General features: G+C 44.2%; 1 protein-coding gene across 2 annotated transcripts in view; it reads right to left on the bottom strand.

The window, feature by feature from the left end:
- Nucleotides 1–358: 358 nt before the first annotated feature.
- Nucleotides 359–17,230, bottom strand: part of KCTD15 (potassium channel tetramerization domain containing 15) — a gene marked incomplete at both ends in the record, with an annotated part of 50,517 nt that continues 33,645 nt past the window's right edge. For both annotated transcript variants that reach the window (XM_080637678.1, XM_080637679.1), the window contains 3 exons: nt 359–514; nt 6,080–6,385; nt 14,384–14,528. In XM_080637678.1, coding sequence (XP_080493804.1) covers nt 359–514; nt 6,080–6,385; nt 14,384–14,528 — 607 coding nt within the window. The remainder of the gene's footprint in view (nt 515–6,079; nt 6,386–14,383; nt 14,529–17,230) is intronic.

The following is a 17,230-nucleotide window of genomic DNA, read 5'->3' as shown; positions in this document are numbered from 1 at the left end:
AACTGCTTCTCCTGCTGATCTATTCAAATTGCTTTAACTGCTCTTTCACAAGCTCAACCTAGGGCCAGCGGCTGATGAAGCTTTGCCTTTTCCACCACCACCACCACTGTTCAGCCCAAAGTACGTTCCCAGCAGGCCTGGTATGCTGAGCACGTTCAGGAATTCCATAGTGAAAAACGGACAACTGGTTTTTCAAATGCATTTCATGGCTGGCTACGTGACAGGTAGTTTCAGAATACCACTAATTGGCAACTTAAAGTCAAAATCTATTTGCTAATACTGTTTTCCAAATTCTTAGTGTTTCACATAAGGGACTATTAAACACTTATATGGTTACAAAGGAGTAGGGGGGTAGGGTCTAGTCCAGGGGCTCCTGTTTTATTCTGATGGTTGGGGTGGGTTGTGGTCGTCTGTCCTCACGACACAGCACGTATTCACTGAACTGAGAGGAATCCACCCCACCACCGCATGAAGCTGCCACATTGAATCCCTTCTGAAATAATCTTTCAAGCACCTGCAATGTGGGGAAAAAAATTCAGATTAATATTTATCAAATTTTACTGATTAAAGCATTCAGGAAGACTGGATCTAAATGATGGATTTAGTCTTTCGAGTCCTCATTGAATGAATATTATTCAGCTATAATTCTTTAAGTTATTGTTAAATGGCTACACTGTGATTAAAGTCTCGCTCTCAGCAAACTTCTGCAGAAAACAAAAATTAATCACACAAATAAGAGCTCTGCAGAGCAGCTTAGTACATTATATAGTAAAATACTGTACTGTGGTGATATTGATGTTATCTCTTACTGCTTACAGAAAGCAACATCAGGTTTAGGTCGTAATAAAAAGCGCCCATTACTCATTAGTAGTATGAACAGGCTTACAGAAAGGGACTGAAAACATCTCAGCTCTTCCTTGGCAGATGACAGTGTCTTAGGCGGCTAAGCGACACATCTCCACACATTCCACCACATCTCCATGGACATCACAGTCATGGTTTTTCCTTGCTGGAAGGGAGTGCTGCTGTATGTGCATGCAAAGCATGGCTGGGATGGGATGTGGACCCAAGACAAGGACAAACAGGAAATGTTCCGGCCCAAGAAAGAAGTTAATTTGTATTGCGCAAATACGTATTTTCTCTTTCTCCTTCTGAAGAAAAGCTAGTGCAATTTAGATGCATGAATTTAAGGAACCCAGAGGCAACTTTAATTTCTGAGGCTGTGTCACACAGCACATTACCCCAGGATATACTGATCTCGGCAATATGTTCAGGGCTGTGTTTCCACATGCGTGAGCATGTTGATACATGGTCTCCCAGCAGAGCAGGACGCACACAGACTTTTCTCAGAGTAGATGCCAGGTCCACCTTCAGCGGATCCGCAATACCAGGTCTACTGGAGGAGCTGCTGTGCAGCCTCCCACCCAGTGCTGGCTCTCCCGGGTCCAGGGCAGCAGCCTGGAAAAATGGTTCTTATACTGGTAAATGCCATCCAGAGGAGCAGCCTGTACTGGTCTGTAAGTGCCCAAGACACCACATCCATTGCTACAGCACACGAGCTGGCTGTGATGGGAACTGAACCTGACGATTGATTAAACCTGATGAACTTGGCAACACCAGCATCCCCATGTGCCAGCTGTCTGCTGCCCACAGCGACAGACTAGGGACAGAAAAGGGACTAAGCTACTTAAAAAACTTGACCATGATTTGTGGAATCCCAGACTGGTTTGGGTTGGAAGGCACCTTAAAGCTATACTTAATAAATACTTTATAAAGCACCTACAGTTCCAGCCTCTGCCATAGGCAGGCACACCTTCCACTAGAGCAGGTTGCTCTAAGGCCCGTCCAAACTGGCCTTGAACACTGCCAGTGATGGGGCAGCCACAGCTTCTCTGGATCACTCCACCTGAGTGTGTTTAAGTGTCTATGCAATAGATACACCTTCAGTCAGAGGCAATTCATATGCTTTTACAGGTTTACATTATAGGAAGAACTTTATTTCTTTTTTGGTTTTACTAGCCCTGTGAGCACTGCAGCAGTTACACCTACTGCAGTAGTACTGAAAAGTCTTACATTTCACGTCCCAAGCTGACTGTTAAAAAGATCTGCACATCAGACTGCTGCCCTTGACACACAGACCCATGTGAGGCCATGGTACATTTCTTGGTGCACCCTTTCCTTGGCTTGTATGTTGGCTTTGTTTTCTCCAGAAACATCAGTTTGGAGCCTTTACTAAGGGCAAAGGACAACTGTATGAGGCAGTACTGTGGTGCAGTGCAAGCCATGGCAGCAGCATTTGCTGGTTTTAATCCATGGGAACTGAAAGATCAAAACAGCACACCAGTGTATGGTAGAAAAGTGAACCTGGGGAGATTAAAAGAAGGGGTGGGCGCGTGGGTTATCACAATACATTTAAGATGCTTACAATTCTCTTATCGGGGTTGTATGCTGCCTGCAGGTCAGAAATGGGGTGTGTACACTAACACTTGTTCCAACTGAAAGAGGAGAGCAGTTTGAGAGGGAAGGAGGAGTACGACATCATCAGACTGCTGTTCCATGAGCTGGAGAGTATTTTGACTGTATTACATTCCTAAAGCTGGCAAGATGAATATGAGAGGCAACCCAGGTAGAGGAAAGGAGCCTGCTTCCATTTACCTGGATAGCAAACCAGAGGATTGACAGGCAAGATTTCAGAGAGAGACGTGACTTCAAAATCCTTGATAAAAACTTTTTCAAATCAATTTCCTCGTAAGATAAACCAAGCACAGGGTGCCCTTGGCTTGCCTCTGTCCAAAGATACAGAAGGCTGCCTATTAACATAGGACTCCTCTTCCCTAAGCCAGCTGTCTGCAAGCACACAGTCCAGGTAGGCATTACACCTTACAGCACCGCATGCAGAACAAAGCGATTCAGTTTTACTACCTAGGTGCTCAAAGGACTAGACTGCAGGCTATCGACTAACCTTAAAAACCTCAGTACCATCCAGTTTCTCAGCAAGAAACAAACCAAGCCAAATCCTGTAAACAACGCAAAGAATGTTTAAAATGTTGTAGCTTTTTAAGTGTAACTTGGATGACCTTGAACTCAGCCCTGTGGAGAAAGGCTCCTAAAGGCCGATTCCACGTACACTGAGCACTGGCTTGTACGTGCTGGTGCGTGCACAAGACTCAACAGAATGATAAACATGAACAGATTTAAATGCCATTTGCTGCATTTGGTTCTATGCACATTACTTTTTCCAAAGGTAAGGTACAGACACAGGGAAACTAGTGTCTCTGAGTCAAACTGGAGCTTCTGTCCTGTAAACCTCTAAAGAGAGTATGTCAGAAAGTGAGCATTAGCTGCAATTCTCATATATATGGGGGACACACACAGTATTAGAGGATTTGTGAGTGGTGAGGCCCTGGCACCGGTTGCCCAGAGAAGCTGTGGCTGCCCCATCCCTGGCAGTGTTCAAGGTCAGGTTGGATGGGGCTTGGGGCAACCTGCTCTAGTGGAAGGTGTTCCTGCTCGTGGCAGGGGTTTGGAACTGGATGAGCTTTAAGGTCCCTTCCAACCCAAACCAGTCTGGAATTCCATGATTTAATATACTCTGTCTCCCAGTATTCTGAGCACATCTGATTTTGTTGCACTGTTTTCTAAATAGAAGAACATCATCTTCACTTAACGCATCTCATTTAAATTTTGCAGAATGCTAACAAATACATTCTTAATTATGAAGACTCAATGTTCAACGTAAACAAGCACCACAGCATTTTCTCTACGGTAAGATCATGTATCTCGACAGAACCTTTTGCAAGGACTTGAATAAACAGTGTCAGTCTTAAGAAAACGGTATACCTGTTAGTAATTACAAATGGGCATTAAATTAAGAGCTACTGTATTTTTTTTGGCTACCACTACCTACTCACTGTTGACATTCTTTGTTTGAAGTGCACAGCTCTGGAAACAAAACATTTAATGAAAATATCTTCCAAAGATAGGAAGAACTGAAAAATATTGCAATTTTGCCACCAGTAAGTCATCAAGGCACAGGGAGGCAAAAGTGCTGTACTGGAGCAAGCAGCAGGCAGACTTACTGCATCGCCCTTTCAGCTTCTTTGGAAATGATTCTACTGTTCCACCCACTTCCCGTTCTAACCCATCTCCCTTAAGTCTGGGCATTTGCTTCCTTGTACTTCCAGCTTCTGACTTTTGCCAAAAAACTCTGGGAAAGGAGGGGCAGCACCTCTGTGCTGACCAGAGTCCCACAGAGCCAATGATAATTAGCTGCTGATTTCATCAGCCTTTGGTCTCAGAAATGCATCATTTTGCAGAAAATGTTTGAAAACACTTTCTATTAATTATATAGTAAAATGATGTAATTTAGTATTATTATTTATACTGCAGACTGACAAAAATTTTTTCACAACATGGACTTGTGAAGAGATGCTTTGATTCCATTTGAATTCTGACTGAATTCAAAACACGTTCAAATATTAACACTAATTAGCATTCAGCTCCTACTGCACACCACTTTGGCTAATCCAGAGCCAAGTGCTCAGCCTGGTGGGCATCCAGCTCTTTGCCCAACTGCTGGCAGTACTGACCCCACTGGTGGCCCTTTGTTGCTTGGGTATTCTAATTTCTTTCTTGCGAGTAACTGTGTCACAAGGATAGGGTGGCTGAGATACAAACACGCTTCCCCATCCACTTACCTTAGCTGAAGTGCAGCTGCTCCCTTCTCCACCCAGCACAGTGACGAATACATCACCATTCCCACTGCCAGCAAATGGATTTGCCTCCAACCCACCTCCAGCCTTCTATTCTGGGGCAGCCCACTCTAAACCTTGCCAAATGTGAAATTGCAAAGAACTGCACAAAATCAACCACAGGCATCAGCCTGATCAAAGGTCAGCCAAATAAAACACTTGGGAGACTTGAACCAAAAAATCATCCAAACCAGCTGGGTTTAGACTGGTTTCAGACAAAAGCATTATGAGTAAACGGAGCACCAGGTAGTGCTGCCCCAGGGAGGGAGGTGTCAGTGTCAAATAAGCACTGTTAAAATGACTGCATCCACCTTTACTGGTCTTCACAGTCTGGCCAGCCAGTCCCATGGGCCAGCTCTTCCGTGGGTATTTGACCACAGGGAAGTTCACCAAGGCCACTAAAGCCTTTCCCACAGCCCATTTAACATCTGCAGCCGCAGCCCATCAGCTAGGGACAATAACTTTGGAAATATTCCCCACAGGTTGATTTCATTTTCCACAGTATTTGCAGCATATTTTAAAGGCATACATGTGAAAACTGAGAGCTGCTTTGCCCTTGTAAGGCACAAGTTAACAGCATCACCAACACCATTTCTTTCTGCAGCCGAAGGATAACTACAACACCAAGGTCTTGGCCACAGTGGTGCTGATCCATTGTGAAATGGCATTTCTTGTCCATAAGGCTGCTGCCTAAACACAAGCCACAGATTTATTTCTGCTACCATCTACCTATCTGTCCAGTTACCTTCTTTTGTTTCGTATGTTTAATTTTAAGCCTAATGTCAAAACTCTGAGTATAAAATGAAATACATTTTGTTTAAAATACTCTGGGCAATTTTTATAGAACATCCTTTTGAAAAAAAAAAAAAAGTGCAGAGATCAATTTTTTTAAGTCCATCCCGCAGGCACCATCATTTAATTATGAGTGAGACATAAATTATGCATTTACACATTGTTGCATTTTCTATAAAATGGTGTGGAGATTTTTTTTTTGTAGTTTTTGGAACTCTTTCTTCCTGGGGGCACTTTGCAGGAAAAAAAAACCCTGCTGCAGGCTGTACATTGATGAAAAAATTAGCATTTATCAGTATAACACCATTATGAGACCAGCACGGCACTAACATACACAAAATCTAAATCTATTTTTCTGCTTAGACTTGGGAAAACCTGAAAGGCTGTGATCTCACCAGGCAGAAAATGTCTCTTTGCAGTATAAGCACTGAAAGTAATCGGGCAGAAGCAAATAATCTGCATATAATTGAACAAGAAATACTACAAAACCCACCCCAGCAAACAGATGAGCCAGCACCGAAAGGCCATTACGTTACCTGCACTGAGTTCAACCGGCAGTACCCATTCAAAGGAAACCTAATAACATGGGTAGGGTCCTGGTTCCAGCCGGCGTTCACAGAGTTGCACATGACATCCCCAGTCTCTGGAAAGATCTCTTCTATTAAAGCTTTCTCCCCACTCAATGCAATTCTCTCTCCCAGATCTGGAGTCACTCTTACGACCAAGCAGTCACAAGGCTGGAAATGTTTCCTTTGTTCTTTCTCTTGTTTCCATCGCTCAAGTTCCTTAATCATTGGCTGCAGCTGGTAATACTTTGCTTCTTCATATAAAAGATTAAAGTCCTGGGGAAGAAAATAAAAGAGAGAGGGAGAGAGAGAAACTAGAAATGCTGATAGAGTTCTCTTTTAGCAATGAGTATTGTTCCTGTTTGACCTACTTAGGCTTATGTATTGTCAGCAAGAGTGCAAAAGCAACAGGTACCCACATACTTCATCTTACACCTACACAGAAAACCACACTGTGTTAGTGGTGAATCTGTTAGAGCTGACTGTGAATTTCCCACTGCACTGAACTATTTGTTCACTTATCACCCCACAAGCTCAATGCCAGAAAGCTTTACTTTTGGATTAAGAAATCAAAATAACTGGTTGCATTAAAAAAGCCTGCTGATGTAAGAAATGTCCCGAACCCTAATCTTCACTCTTGGCCTCAGACAGTCACTTCTGATTTTGCAACAGAAGATCTTGGACTTCGCTGTCACCTCTCACACACGTTAGGAGATGGAGACGTAAATTCAGCTTCACTTCTCACCTGTCTTTGCTGAGTCTGAAATTCAGCTACAGTAGCTGCTCCCTACATTTCATGACTATTCATATATTTAAAGCCTACTTTGGATCCTGGAAAATTACACGGTGGTAGTGACCTCCCCACTCCAACAACTTAAGAAACAGTTCTTCCCAGCCATTTGTCCATCACCTCACTTGGGCTTTGGGCAACTCAGATTCCCAATTTGATCCAACTCCCAGTTCACTGACTGTCTTCTGCACATCCTCATTAACAGCTTTGCATCAGATCTCCAACAGATCTTTCCATCTCGACTGTTGAGTATGGTGAGAAAACAGGTGTCAGCAGCCCATCAAACCAAGCCAGAGAAGGAAGAGATGGGTGAGCACTGGGTGGACAGTTTGCTTACACTGGCCCCACCACCTCCTCCAGCATGAGCACCAGCTCCTCCCTGCAAAGACATGTGGTTTGCTTTCCTGGCTCTTATGCCTGTCTACAGATGGAAATGCTGCACCACAAGTATGCTCTGTGACTTTTGTGGAGCATGTTGCAGGTCAACACACCTGGATGTAAAGGCTGCAATGAAATAAAATGAAAAATCACAAGAGTGAAGCGACTGGAATAATTTGGACTGGGAAGAACGGCACAAGAAGAAGTAATCAAAAAACAGGCACCAAAATTACATGAAAAATAACAGCAGTGCTGCTGCTCCAGGACTTGTGGAAGCAGGGAAATCAAAGGCCAATGAACATGCAGCACAAAATATGCGACTCTTCATAGTGGCTTGGAATGAACCTGTAAAATCTGTTGCTGCAGGATATTACTGAACCAAAGCAGTTAGCTCTGTTCAAATTTGGCACACAGACCCACCGCTGGTAGTGGAGAGGTGCTCCTTCTCCCCAGGGCTGCCTACAGCCTGGAGATGTATGAATATTCACTGACCCCAGTAAGGTTATCGTGTTTCAAAAGGGACATCCAATCCTTTACATCTCTTTGATGTCTGTTAAGGCTGGGACAATAGGCACACCACTAAGAGAGAAAAAAGGAGCAGAGAAGGCACAGAGAGAGAAAAAGGGGAAGATGCAAGTGGGAAGAAATGAGGGCAACAAACACACAGGAAGTAGCTGGAAGATGAAAAACAACAGGAAGATTAAAGAAGAAACCCTATACAAAGCATGCTGCAAACAACTGGAGCTGGTTACAGGCCAGATGAAGAGGCATGGAGATTGGCTGCATCACCTGATCTCAGGTAAGACAGCATCAGCCCCAAAGCTTCGTTCCCTGATGGATGATATTTTCTCCCCTCCCCAAAACCATTACTGCTTTTCTGTATCCACCAGGGAAGCTCCCTGATTACTGAGCATGGGATCAGTTTAAACCTACACAGATTAGTGGCCTAACTTAAAAACAGCCCCCTGCCCTAAACTTTCTGAAGTTTTCGTGTGGGACACACAGCCCACCACCTAACTGTGTTCATTACAGAGGTGTGTGCAGGGGCCTATCAAACATTCACTGGGCATCTGCTGGTCCCATGTATCTTTTTTATCAAAGGAAAACATTCAATGCTAAGGAAAAAATTAACTCTGGAGAGTGAACAGGAGCATCCAGTGCTTACTGAAGGCAATGGACAATCTCGCAGTTTTCAGTAGGTCCTGAAAAACTAGTTTTAGCCTATCTGTGTTCATGGTCACTAAAAAATAACGTATTATTTGTAAGATCAATCAAGTGAATACGTGCTAAGTAAACTCAACAGTAAAACCTAGAGGAGACAGTACAGCACTATAAAAAGCAGTCCTTTATTTCTGGAAGAAGAGAGAGGTACAATACTCCTGAGGTTGGATGCGAAGCTCATCACAGTCACCAGAGTCTTTTTGACTGACTTCACTGGGCTCTGGATTAGGCTGACAGTATCTTGAATCACAGGAGTTCACTGGTCCAGCACCTCCAGGCCAAAACAGTAAAGGCATACCACAAGCAAAACAAGGATCACACCACCTCTACCTCCCCCTAGCCAGCTGTTAGCCCACTGCATCAGATGAAGCTCTTAGTGGCTCCTGCTAGCCATCATTTATCTGAAATAATACCTAAATAAACAAGATAAATTTTACATTCTGATATAATTTTGTTGATAACACAACCAGTTTTCAAATGAAACAACTCTTCCACTACTATCCTTCCTAGAGGATACAGCCACGCTTCAGATGGCTGTGTGGAAATCGGGCTGCATTGGAGCATCACATGCTCTGTGGGATGAGGTCTGCAGCTGGTCACAACTGCCTGGGTTAAGCCAAGGTGTTTGGGTTTCTGAAATAAGACACTCTGTGTCCATTCCACACTTGGGTGAGCGCAAATATCCTGAAACGGGTTCTGCACCTGGAAGAAGGGGTTTGTAGCAGAAGCTGGGAATCTGAGGTGTGCTAGTGTGGACAATCAACACACGTGCAACATTAGGGAGTCAGGGCACCTATTATCAGGCAGTGGCAATTAAGGGGATTTGCTGGACTGTAACAAGGAGAGGGGATAAAAAGGTGTCTTCTGCTAGGCAAGAGAAAATTCACCTTCCATGATCCCCCCTCCATGTACCACACACTGCCCAACCCAGGCACCAGCAGCCCAGCCTGCCCCGCTGCCCCGACCCTGTACCGGATTGCTGTTGCTTCTGCACTGAGTGACTTGGGCACTGTTCAGGCATTTGACCACGTATTTAGGTAGAGAAGAGAACTTTGCCAAACGAGGAACAAAGAACGAGTGGCTCCCACTGTGGGGGTTCAGTTGTCTGAAGCCCGTGCTTGGCCAGGGTAATGGACTCACCACACAGCTAACAACATAATCTTGTCATTCAGGTTTTATACACCACTCGGAGTATAGTGCATCTGAGACCTGACTGGAAGCGATGCCAGTCTCTGGTCTACCTACAAAGGATGTTGAGGACAGGTAATACCAACATAGCTACTTCCACCCTTGCACTGTAGATATAAAATCCTATCCTGATGATTTGGAAAAATTTAATATGAAATGTGAAGTAGAATCAACCCACAAGGGATCTCACCATGGATCTCATGCCACAGGAGCCACAAGAAAACATTTCCATGCTGCTGGTTTTTATAAGTTATCAAAGGCAGACACAGACATGAATCTTCCTAGACCTATCCAAAAGAGGCACATTTCACTGAGGCAGGCACACGAGTAGCTACAGGGCATTAACTGCCTAGCACAGTGGCAAAGTGCACACAGTCTCATTGAAACTCAGCCTCAGAGCAGTCTGGTACAGCTTCTGTCCCAGGTGCATGCTGACAGATGCACACAGATATTGCACTCTTTCTGCCACAGAGGCTGCAGCCCTGGTGTCAGTGCAGTCCTACTGAGCTCAGACAGCATCCCACAGCAGATTTTGTAGAGCATCCAGGAGTTCCTTGTCCTGCAGGACTAATGATGCATCTTCCATTTCCAGCTTCTTAACAGCACTGCACTTTGTGGCAGCACAGCCCAGAGTCAAGCAGCATGTATGGTAGCTAATAAAGTTGTCTGTGTTTAGCTAAGGTAAATCACTTTATTCCGAAGGTGATTCCTACCAGCCAAGGTCTTTGCTCATGAGTTCCTTGCTAGACTGAAAGGGGACATGGACAGACCAGCCTCTGATTTTGCCATAACATACCACAGAAACTGAATGCCCTATCCCAGATAGTGTTCAAGGCCAGGCTGGACGGTGCTTGAACAACCTGGTCTAGTGGAAGGCGTCCCTGCCCATGGCAGGGGATTGGAACTCGATGAACTTTAAGGTCCCTTCCAACCCAGACCATTCTATGATTCTATGAAAAAGCATTAATGAGCTACCATGAGCCTTCAGCTTGTGGCTATTGTAGGAACTAGTGAGGAAGCTGTGTCAGGTCACCTGCAAGAGGCAGCAGCCGGCCAGGTGGAATGAACACAGCCTTTCCCCATCCACAACTTCTGGACATCCAGATCTCATGGGAGAGGTAAACAGATCCTTCAAAGACACAGCTTTCTGCCTTTCACAAAATAATTTTCTGCTCACGATTTGGCAGGAAAGCTTTTTTCATGGTGGATTCTACAGTCACCACTGACAATCATGACATACTGCTGAGGAGGAGATGGGAAGTGTGACTGCAAAGCCAGTTGTGCTGCTGTTTCCACATCACTGCCAGCAGGTCAACAAAGATCAGCTAACTACAGGCAGAGACAGCCAACATAAACTGTAAAATGGTGTCTCCTGTGAACCTGATACTGTTCTCTCAGTACCAAAGAGGTCCTTTGGTTCTGTACCTAATGGTGACTCCTGAACAGGCCGGAATGGCTCTTTCTGCCTATTTTCCACTTGCTATTCTTTGTTACATGAAACAGCAAACTGTCATCCTGACTCAATTTTTTTTTTATATTTTAGTGCTGTGAAGATCTGACTCCTGGCTATGAGACAAAGTTGCTCACTTCTACGATGACAACTGCACCATTTGGTAAGGTCAGATTGAGAGCACTTAAAATTAGATGCAAGCAGTAATTTTAAAACAATAATAAATTAGCGTGTTGGCCCTGTGGTTCTGGTGCTACAGGTGACCTCTAAATTCCATAAAAAACTCAGATGCCCTGTGTATTTGTGCTCCTCCTCTCCTTAAGATGGAGCAATAATATACACATTCCCTGTATCTGGTTTTGTTTGACAATCTCTTAAGGGAGGTATGAGTCTCAAGTAAGTAGGTGTGATGAGTCCTGGTTCTGAATGAAGTTATGTACTGGCAGTGAAGGGGGCAGATGCTGCTCAGAAATGTCCTGGGGAAACACCTCTGATGGTGGGGGAAGACCAAGGCAGAAAGGCCAGGTTGGATGGGGCTTGGAACAGCCTGATCTAGTGTGAGGCGTCCCTGCCCATGGCAGAGGGTTGGATGAGCTTTAAGGTCCCTTCCAATCCAAACTGTGGGCTGCAGAGAGGGAGCTTCAGGGCCAGCCATCCCCTAACCCAGCAGCACGGCAGACCAGGAGGTGCTAGCTCCACACTCTGCTCCAGGACATTTGTTGCTCAAGATGTCATGGTCCCACACACAGGTCTCTGAATCAGTGCAGGAGGAGGAGCTGTGAGCAGCTTCAGGCTGCTCGCCATCGCCTGGCTCAGCACAGGCTGGCTGCGAAGAACTGAGCCAAACAGCTCACAGTAATTTCTCAGCATACTTCATGTGGCTTAAAATCCCCCAAACACAGGAAAATTATATGAACTATTAGAATGTTGCTTTCAGCAGGGAGACCTGTCAGACACAAAACACTTTCAAGTTCTGGCTTATTAGTAGTTGGAAGTGTAATTAATATTCACTGTAAACACACCAGTCAGACTTGATAATAAAGAATCACTAGCCTTGGAACACATACCCACTTTCTCTGCATTTCAGTGTTAACTTAGTCTGAAAACAACACTTAAATAGCAAACACAATAACGCTAGTGCAGTACTAACATTCTAAACTTTCCAAAATAACCATCTGAGCAGCAATTCAAGTTGAAAAGCAACTTGGCTAAACCTTGAGGCTAATAAACTGCTTGATTAAATTAAGGAGTAAAAACTAATAAATATTCAAAACACTTGATAATGCTTTGTTTGACATAAAGAACATTTAATGCAAGTCTCACTGGAAAACCTGTCAGGTTTTATACCTTAAATAGAGTTTTGCATTTAGAACCACCAAGTGATTCCATTTGCTGCCTTTGATTATTGTCTTCTGTCACTTTAATCATGCTGGTAAAATTACACAATTTCTGTGAAGTCAAATCCGTTTACAACGCAGTTTTAATATAGCTTTGCAGCACATTCTTCTATGCATTTTTATTTAGTTACTCCCTACCTAGCAATACTTTGCTTTGTTCTTGAGCCCTCATTAGCCTGGGGTTTGCTCTAAAGCTCTCCCAGGGAAGAACTAAATAAAATACAGTTAACCCTATGCAAAGAGATGGTCTGGAACAACGGACTGAGCCCGGGCATAGCGCCGGCTCTCCTGAGTCTCTCCCAGCGCTGCCAGGGCTCACTGTGCAGACAAGTCCTTGGCACCCACCAGCACTCTCACCTCCAGGCTCTTAATGAATCTTGCTGGTTTTGTTTCACAGCACCTCTGAAATCTGGATGCCAGTTGAGGCTATGATCATCTTGAACTTCTCTTTTACCCTCCTTTCTCATGCTTTCTTGTTCCAAGAGATTGTCCAAAATGCTGCCCCTAAAGCATCTCTCTGGCCTTTCACCTGTACTGCTTGTCCATCCACCCTCCTTAACTTGATCCATCCCACAATCCACACAACTGGTCTGGTCTTTAGCTTCACTCCCACCCATGTGTTTACTCTCTTACCTCTTTAAAGAACTTTTCTTGCATCTGCCCCTCAATGCTCTGGCTCTCACCCTGCCTCATGTACCCCAACCCATAACCTGCCTGCCACTCTCCAGAAAGAGCAGTGCCATGGCAGCCCTTCTGAGCTGGAGCTCTGAAACCACCCATAAATGCCGAAATTTCTCCCTGCCTTAAGATTAGACGTGTTCTCCCAAGGCACATGCAGGGGTCAAATACAACTGTACTTGTAACTTAGGCAAGAATGGCTGAGGAGAGGTTTGCAGCATGAGGATCAGCTGTACTCCAAAGCTAAAGCCGCCAGAGCAACCACAAATCCGGACTGACTCAGTCATGACTAGTCAAATTATCTTGCCTATGTAGGCCAACATGCGAAGTGAAATCTCACTGCAAAGCGCAAGAACTTTCCAGCAATGCTCCACATCCTCTAACTGAGCAGATCCCCACTGCCATCCCAATTTAGTCATCATTTCATCCTGGAGTTAGTGCTTTTGTTGAATCTTATCATCTACAGTGCGGACACTTTTATCTTCTAATTTTCATACATAAGGATGACAATGTTACAAGTTTCACAAGTGCAAAGCCAAGTGCTCTCCAGAGGAGAGCTTTTAGAAACAATCACGGTTTGCAAAGTGACAACCACCACCATTATTTCACAGAGAACACGTAATGCTCCTGAAAAAGCCCTCTGTAAATTCCATCTCCCAAGAATATTTTGACACTCATGAATGGTATAAAAGCTTACTTCCTGAAATCAAAGTATCTGCATCTAACACAAATCCTCATGGGCTTGTTTAAGGGTATTTCTTTTTTATACCAACAAGAAAAAAATTTATACAATTTAAGTCCTCTAAATATCAAATTTTAAACATTTCTTTCAGATCCTGAGCAGTACATCCTGGTAAGCGCTAGTTGCTGATGTTGCTTCTTAATTGTTGTTATAACCTGATAAGTAAGCTAAAAATGAGAGAAAATACAATTAGTTCAGAAAAAGTGATTTAGCCATAAGCTTCATCGTTTTTTACAGTATCCATGACAACCAGTGGTCCATTTATTAAATAATAGCATCCCTGGTGTAATACACAAGTACTAAAAATCCTAACAATAAACAGCAACATTTAGTTAAGTGTGTTTCGGTCAAGCACACACAATTCAACCTGCACCAAAACAAATGACAGAACAGGAGGAAAAGATAGGTTGCATACTGTAGCTTTCCTTACCTTAAAGTCATCTGGGAGCAGTAGCTTAGATGTCCTTAGGAAGCTTAATATATATCTGAAAATTTCACCATCTCGATCAATGAAATAATGTTGTTTTAAACTGTCCAAGACAATAGGCTCTGTGCCATTAAACAGGCGACTTATTCTGAAAAAAAGAAAAGAAAAAGAAATGGGCAAAAGAGAAAAAATCTCTTCACACCCTCGGGGCTTAAGAACATCCAGCCAATTTAGTTGCATCAATTCAGTGTGCATGAAGTAATATCTTAATTTGGTGACAAACAAGTGTACAGACGCCTTAGACACGCATGTGCACCCACACGCTCACACACAAGAAACACATGTGCACAGGCACATACCAGCAGCAAGTGCCTGGAGCTTGCACTGCCATGAATCAGTGCTGCAATTAAGACCATGACCCCAACAAGGAAAGTGTCTACGAAATGCTCTCTCCATGGCTGGCAGAGTAATTTTGGTGAGAACATGTGTCACCATTATATAACGTTGTCCACATGTCCTGCTAACAGAGAACCAAATGGTTACTCAGAGATGGGTTCTTGGCCATGAGCTTTTCCTCCAACTTTGATGTCATTCTGATTAACTGCCATTAAAACCTTTCCGTGCTAGAGGAGAAGCTGCCCATCTATGGAGATGAGCTGCACGAACCCCTTAGTGATAGATAAGTGGCCATACAACACTAAATGTTTTAGCAAACCAGCAATCAGTGGCCAGTGCAGCATCTGCAGTACTGCCTGTGGGACCAGAGTCCCACCACCAGCAGTCCTGGGGATCAGAGTCTGGCAGAAGAAAAGCAATGCAGCACATCTTTTATGAGCAAAGAAAAGGAAGTAAGACCTATGAGACCTGGGGATCAGCTGGTTACAGGACCAAAATCAGCTATATCACCCCAGCTTTCTCCATGTCCTGAGGAGCACGCTCTGCAGAAAGCAAACCAGGCGTTTGCCTGCCTGCAGTTCCTCCCACCTCTCCCCTCCAAATGCCTGGCTTCTTTCAGAATGCTTTGCCTTCCCATGAGAAATAACCCATCTGAATATATGTTCTTGAAAGGAAAATAGCAGGAGACAAACAGCAACGACCTATTAAGTAATTGAGTCCATCTCTCTGACAGTGCAGCATTGTTCCCAACTGTAGAGTGTCTCGTGTTTCAAAGTCGAGTCTTATATAATCCTGCCAGTGAGGTCTCTTCCATTTCCCAGAGAGAATATCCCACAGCCCGCTGGATTTCACTGTCAAGCCATCCCTTTGACTCAGCCATGCAATTCTGCCGTGTCCTTCACTGAGACCAGGGCAGGGCTGTCTTCTGCCATGGTAACAAGCTCACCAAACCCTGCCAAAAGGCAATGGCCAGCACTGTTGGTGGATGCTGCAGCCTCACTGCCTCCATCCTTCCAGCAGCATCACCCCAAGGTTTTTGGCCCAGCAGCAAGGGAAGGGGATACAAGGGGAAGGCATACACCCACCCCAGTGATGGGAAGAAGCAGGTTTGCTCCTTCACCCTGGTGATGGGAAGGGGCAGGTCTGCTCCATTATCCCGGTGATGGGAAGGGGCAGGTTTGCTCCATCACCAGTGCTGGTGTTTCCAGTTGCACCTCACGCCGCATGCCTTGGGCTGTGGGTTCATGCAACGTGGTGAGATTTGCTCTCAGGCTCTGAGACTGCACCTCAGCCTGATCTTTTAACTTGCTAATTTATTTGCAGATTTAATTAACATGCCATTTATTTCTAAATTAACTATGGAGATATTAAATAAAACTGGACTTTGCAAGTCCCCACTGAATTCAGCTAAAAAAACCTTCCTGCCCTCTTAAGCAAGTTCCAGGTTTTACTGCCTCCTCTCATGTCTAGGCCAGCAATCAGCTAGTCTGAGTTACTTATGACAATAACCAAATGCTCCACTAAACCCTAATTATAATATGTTGACTGTTTTTCTTCAACTTCTATTTTTCAACGGTATCAGAGAACACCATCCAGATCACGCTGCAGCATTTAATTTATATAATCCCAAGTTTCAGTAAGCCTCCAGTAATTATTTTCTTTTTCATTGTTATTTTAGGGCTATTTGCCTGAGATGGTTAAATGTATTGCCTTGTACAGTGTTAAATTTTATATCAGGAACTAGACAATTTATTTCCTTAGACATACACATGAGCCAGTGTGCTGTGAGGGTTAGACTGAAAGGAGAGGGAACACAGATAGAGCAGCTTAAGATTCAATACGGTACATTATTGAATAAATTTGGGTGGCTACTGAAAGCTTGGAAATCTTACAGCTCAGTAAGCTGCGCTGTGGCTTCAACCTCCTTCCCTTTGCTGCCACTGCCTTGTGAAGTCTGTTGGGCTCTGCCACGCGTATGAGGAAAGGTCTGCCAACAGCAACAGGGCGCAAGGAAGACCGGGTAGGAAATGTTAATGGGCCGCTTTTTAATGCAGTGAAGCTTTTTTTTGGTAATGAAAACAAAACATGAATTTTGAGGCCTTTGTGGAGTGCCCTGAGCTGTATTTCTTCACCAGCAAAATTACTGCTGGGGAAAGAAACTTGCAGAGTGTTGAAAGACTTAACTGCCACCCCAAAAACAGAGTGATGAATAGTTTAAGGATTTATTTGGCATTTTTGGGGGCTGCTATGTTCCAAGAACCAGCTTCACTGCAGTGTGTTGTAACACTGCGTGCAGGAAGTGCTCCAGCTTCTCCCTTCTTGACAGGATAAAAAATACCTGCAGAAAAGTCCATCAGAAAACGTAAAACTGCGAGAGCACAAACTGTACTCAAACAGCAGCTTTGAAAGAAAAGTTTGCCTGACAGGCATGCGAAGCCAAGGAAAAGAGCGCTG

Source organism: Psittacula echo (assembly GCF_963264785.1).
Source record: "Psittacula echo genome assembly, chromosome: Z".
NCBI lineage: Eukaryota > Metazoa > Chordata > Aves > Psittaciformes > Psittacidae > Psittacula > Psittacula echo.
This window is presented reverse-complemented; position numbering and strand designations above follow the sequence as displayed.